Source organism: Castanea sativa, chromosome 2 (assembly GCF_040712315.1).
Source record: "Castanea sativa cultivar Marrone di Chiusa Pesio chromosome 2, ASM4071231v1".
Taxonomy (NCBI): Eukaryota; Viridiplantae; Streptophyta; class Magnoliopsida; order Fagales; family Fagaceae; genus Castanea; species Castanea sativa.
In genome coordinates this window covers 14,608,852-14,614,501 of record NC_134014.1, presented here as the reverse complement: position 1 = coordinate 14,614,501, position 5,650 = coordinate 14,608,852, and the positions used below count along the sequence as shown (strand labels likewise).

Here is a 5,650-nt window from a genome sequence, read left to right as displayed (position 1 = left end):
TCGGCAGAAAAGCTTACCCGAACCCCACCTCAACAACGACTTATGGATGATTTTGGGGAAGCTTTAGAGTTGGCTAACTTAATGGACTTGGGATTTAAGGGTTTTTAGTATACTTGGAATAACAGGACACTAGGGGGATGCAAACACTAAGCAGAGGCTTGATCAGGCTGTGAGCAACGAGGCTTGGAGAGACAAATTTCCACTGTCAACTGTAACACATCTATCATCCCATGCTTCTGATCATATCCCAATTATTCTCCAAACAAAGTGTGCTGGAAAGTGGCGAGCAAAAGGGAGTCATGGGTTCAAGTTTGAAGAATCATGGTTACTTTGGGATGATTGTAAGGCAATGATTAAAGATGCTTGGGAGAAAGGGAACAATGAGGTAACTACATTGGCTGCAGCAAAATAGAAAATTGAAGCGTGTGGGGCTGATTTGTTGGCTTAGGGATTATCCAATACCCACCTGGATACAAAGGAAATCAAAAGAATTCAAAAAAAAATTGAGGACCTGAATTTTGCAAACTATACGAAGGGGATAAAAGCAGAATTTTTGGAGACTAGCAAGAAGTTGGATGAGTTACTTCGTAGGTAGGAAATTTATTGGGCACAAAGATCTCGAATTCATTGGCTAAAACATGGAGACAAAAATACTAAATTCTTCCATTCAAAAGCTTCATAGAGGAGAAAACGGAATTACATACAAAGATTAAAGGACACTGAAAACAATTAAGTTGATGAAATAGAGGACATTGCAGGAGTGGCAACTAGCTACTTTCAAAATATCTTCAAGGCAAGTACATGTTTTCAGATGGAGGAGTGTCTAAATGTTGTTCCTCACAAAGTCACAACAGAGATGCATCTGATCCCAACCAATGATTACAGTGCTGAAGAAATTAAGGCAACGTTGTTCCAAATGAAACCAACAAAGGCTCCTGGACCTAATGGTATGAATGCTCTCTTTTACCAAAAATTTTGGCATATTTTTTGTGATAATGCGATTGCTATTGTGTTGGACTTTCTAAATTCTGGTCATATGGTACCTGAAATTAATTATACCCATATTATTCTTATCCCAAAAGTCAAATCCCCTAAAAAGATGGCATATTTCCGTCCTATTAGTCATTGTAATGTTATATATAAAATTATTTTCAAAGTCTTAGCCAATAGATTGAAACAGATCTTGCCCCAGTTAATCTCACCTACATAGAGTGCTTTTGTACCTAGCTGTCTAATTACAGACAATGTTTTAATGGATTATGAAGCTTTACACACTATGCACTGTAGAAAGAAGGGCAAGACAGAGTCCCTAGCTTTGAAACTGGATATTAGTAAGGCCTACGACTGAGTTGAATGGGCTGTCCTCCGAGGAATCGTGCTAAAATTGGGTTTACTGAATATATGGATTGACCAGGTGATGACTTGTGTCGCTTCATCTTCCTTTTCTGTTCTTATTAATGGCAAACCTTTTGGTATGATTAATCCCTCTAGAGGACTCTGTCAAGGAGACCCTCTATCACCTTATTTGTTCCTATTATGGGCAGAAGGTTTCACATCCCTACTTGCAAAAGCCAAAATTGATGGAAGGATTAATGGAGTTTCTATATGTAGAAGAGCACCAACAATGTCCCACTTGCTTTTTGCTGACGACTCATTGTTGTTCTGCCAAGCATCAAAGAAAGATGTGCAAGTGATAAATGAAATACTACTGGGATATGCAAGTGCCTCAGGACAATGCAACAATATGGAGAAGTCATAGTGTTTTACAGTAGCAACACTCCAAGTCGAATGAAGGCCTGGACTAATGAGATTTTGAGAGTAAAGGAGGTGGAGCGTTTCGAAAAATATTTGGGTTTGCCTACCTTGATTGGTAGGGGGAAATACCAAACCTTCTCTTACCTTAAAGATAGGGTTTGGAAAAAACTACAAGGATGGAAGCGCAAGCTACTATTTGCAAGCCGGGAAAGAAGTCTTGAATTCCTGATCAAAGCGGTGGCCCAAACAATTCCCACTTATACAATGAGAGTATTCCTATTGCCAATGAAGCTATGTGATGAGCTCAATGCTTTATGTGCTTGGTTCTGGTATGGGCTAATTAGGGAAGAGAGGAAAATTCACTGGAAGAGTTGGAGTGTGTTAACTCAATCCAAAAAGGTGGGTGGTATGGGTTTTAGAGATTTGCGATCCTTCAACCTTGCAATTTTAGCCAAACAAGGGTGGAGACTATTACAAAACCAGGAGTCACTTGTCTACCAGTGCTTTAAAGCTCGATATTTTCCACATTGCTCCCTCTTGGAAGCTGCTGACTCACCAAACAACTCATATGTATGGAAGAGTATAATGGTTGGCCAACCTGTCTTAAAAACAAGTAGTTGCTTGAGGGTGGGTGATGGATCATCCATAAGTCCTTTATGCGATAAATGGATTCCTAACCATCTATGGATAGACGGTTTATCCAATCAAGAGGCTGGGAACCTGCTACGGTCGCTAGAAGGAGATACAATAGAGTGTGCGGTCCGCCTCTAGTTCTTAACAACCAACAATGAAGTAGAGTACAAAGCGGTCCTCTCGGGACTTGACTTGGTTAAAGCAGCAGGGGCCGTGTCAGCAGTTATACACTGTGATTCGCAGGTTGTTATCGGGCACATCAATGGCAACTACGAAGAAAAAGGGGAACGAATGAAAGAATATTTAAGCATGGTCAAAGGAAAGATGAGTGAGGGATTCAAGGCCAAGTTTGTGAAAATCCCAAGGGAAAAGAATTAGTAGGCAGATCGTTTGGCCAAAGTTGCATCCGCATAATATACGGACGTCACTGATCAGGTACTATTATTTGTCCAATATTCCCCTGCCATTGGCGAAGTAAAGGTACGTGTTATCCCCCTAGGAACCGACTAGACAATGCCAATTGAGGAATGGGACATTGCCGGAAGACCGCAACACTTCCCGTAGACTAAAGATACAATCCACACGTTTCATAATGATTGGGGATGTCCTTTACAAAAGGGGTTTCTCCCGTCCATATCAGAGGTGTCTAACTGCCAACAAAGCAAAATATGTCATAAGAGAGGTGCACAAAGGATTATGCAGGAACCACTCAGAGGCACGCTCGCTGGTTCACAAGCTGATATAGGCCAGATACTACTGGCCCACTATGCAAAAGGACACTCAGTCCTACGTGAAGGCGTGTGACAATTTCCAACGCTTCAGCAACATCATACGATAGCCATTAGAGGAACTTACACCAATAAGTGCCCCCTGACCATTCGCCCAATGGGGATTGGACATAGTTCCTTTTCCCATTGCGGTACGACAACTTAAGTTCCTTGTTGTAAGGATCGACTACTTCACTAAATGGGTTGAGGCAAAGCCATTGGCTACTATCATGGAGAAGAATGTACGAAGCTTCGTCTGGAAAAGTATCATTTGCCGCTTCGGAATCCCCAGGGTCCTCGTCTCCGACAACGGAAGGCAATTTGACAATGACACATTTAGGGATTTCTACCAATAGTTAAGGATCAAGAACCACTACTCCTTCCTCTCCCGCTCACCCACAGGCCAACGGACAAGTTGAGGCAAACCGATCCCTGCTCAAGATAATCAAAACTCGGCTCGAGGGGGCAAAGGGTATTTGACCAGATGAGCTACCCGGTGTCCTGTAGGCATATAGGACGATGCCTTGCACACCTACGGGGAGACACCTTTCCTCCTCGCATTCGGGAACGAAGTCATCATCCCAGCAGAAGTTGGACTGACTAGCTATCTGGTGTCCTACCATAGTGAAGAAAAGAATGAAGAAGGGATGTGTCTATAGACCTTCTTGATGAAGTCAGAGCATCAGCAGAGCAAAGGATGACTCGTTATCAGGATTTGATGGCAAAGCACTACAACCATGGTTTTAAAATCGGAACAGACAAAAAACTAGAAAAGAGACTGATTACCGATTTTATGGTCAAACCATCAATGTCATAATTAATATAATTTAAATATTTAAATAAATTTTATATGTATTTTGAATTTTAATAAATTATTTTAAGAAAATATAAAATATAGATTTTTTTTTCTTTTTTTGCATACTTCGTTTTTTTTCTAGTCGGTAATTATTGACAAAAAAAGAATAATCTACTATTAAGGTTTCATATATTATTTTTTAAAAAAATAATAGTCTAACTTTAACCATTTATCTATTCAAATTTTTTTTTTTTTTAAAAACCCCAAGTCCAAGTCAAGTGATTAGACAACTCATTGACTTACCATTTATTATGAGTCCAATCCACTTTCCCACCATCTCACACCCAGCCACACATGTATACCTTCTTTAATGATTTTTTTATTTCTTCTTATTTCCCCTCATAAATCTAGCACCCCTCATGGTATATGTATACTATCAAAAGCTTTTATTTTTTCAGTTCTCAGTGGACCTCTCTCTCTCTCTCTCTCTCTCTCTCTCTCTCTCTCTTTGTGTGCGTGGAAGTTAGATCTCCATCAGATACTCTCATTCCCTCTATCACCAAAGAGCTGTGGATACCTCATACCAGTCCAAGAGGCTGGTTTCAACACCAACCATGAGCATCTAGTAATTTTCTCACTCTCTCAAGCCTAACAAATCTGAGAAAAAAGATGATTTTTTTAGAAAAAAATCTATCCTTACCCACTTAGACCGGCAAATCTGAGAAAAAATAAGAATTTTCTGCAAAATAAAGCTCCATTTCAGATCTCTTTCATCAATTTTGCAAAACCAGTTCAACCATTTCAATTTCCAGTTTTCCCGGTTGAACCGACGGTTACCGGTTAAATCCGATTTTTCTTACATTTTCAGTTTTTAAGCATAACTGGATCGGATTACTGTCCTGTTCCCAGTTAAACCAATTAAATCGGCCGGTCCGGTTTTTAAAATAATGACTACAACACCGTGGTCAAGCCTAGTCACTTTCGGGTCGAGGACTTGGTCCTAAGGAAGGTAACAACGACTACAAGAGTAAAGGGACCTACTAGATCATCGACTACCATAGAAAGAGGACCTACTACTTGGAAACTCTTGACGGATAGAGGCTCAATCATCTATGGAACACCGAGCACTTGAGGAAGTACTACTAGTAGGAGACAAATGAAGCATATTTATCGCTTTCTTTTATTTTTATGTCAGAATTAAGTATCAGGAGACATTGAAATTTTAAGGATGTAAAGTTTGACTCTTTTGTTATTAATAAGACTTGGACGGATTATTAGAAATGTTGTACTCTCTACCCTTCGGTGAATCATCTAAATTATAGTCCTACCTACGAGGTGGATGTATAACCAAGGATACCGACGAGTACCTGGTCTTAAAAATTATGCTAAGTCCTACCTATGGGCGGACGACCAAGGATACCAATGGGTACTTGGTCTCAAAAATTATGTCAAATCCTACCTACGGGGTGAACAGATGACCAAAGATGCCGACGGGTGTCTAGTCTTAAAAATTATGCTAAATCCTACCTACAGGGGTGGACCGATGACCAAGGATACCGACGGGTACCCAATCTCAAAAATCATGCTAAGTCCTACTTACGGGGCGGACGGACGACCAAGGATACCGATAGATACCTGATCTCAAAAATCATGCTAAGTCCTACCTACAGAGTAGACGGATGACCAAGGGGTATTTGGT

The 5,650-nt window shown here is 40.4% G+C and overlaps 1 protein-coding gene across 1 annotated transcript; it reads left to right on the top strand.

Annotated features, from left to right (window-relative positions):
* The first annotated feature begins 1,788 nt into the window (after positions 1-1,788).
* On the top strand, positions 1,789-2,526 carry LOC142624937 (putative mitochondrial protein AtMg00310). The gene has a single exon (XM_075798658.1). The coding sequence runs from the start codon at positions 1,789-1,791 to the stop codon at positions 2,524-2,526; it is 738 nt and encodes a 245-aa protein (XP_075654773.1).
* The last annotated feature ends 3,124 nt before the right edge of the window (positions 2,527-5,650 follow it).

Coding starts and splice junctions, on each gene's coding strand:
- LOC142624937 (XM_075798658.1), top strand. CDS start 1,789: ATGAAGGCCTGGACTAATGAGATTTTGAGAGTAAAGGAGGTGGAGCGT.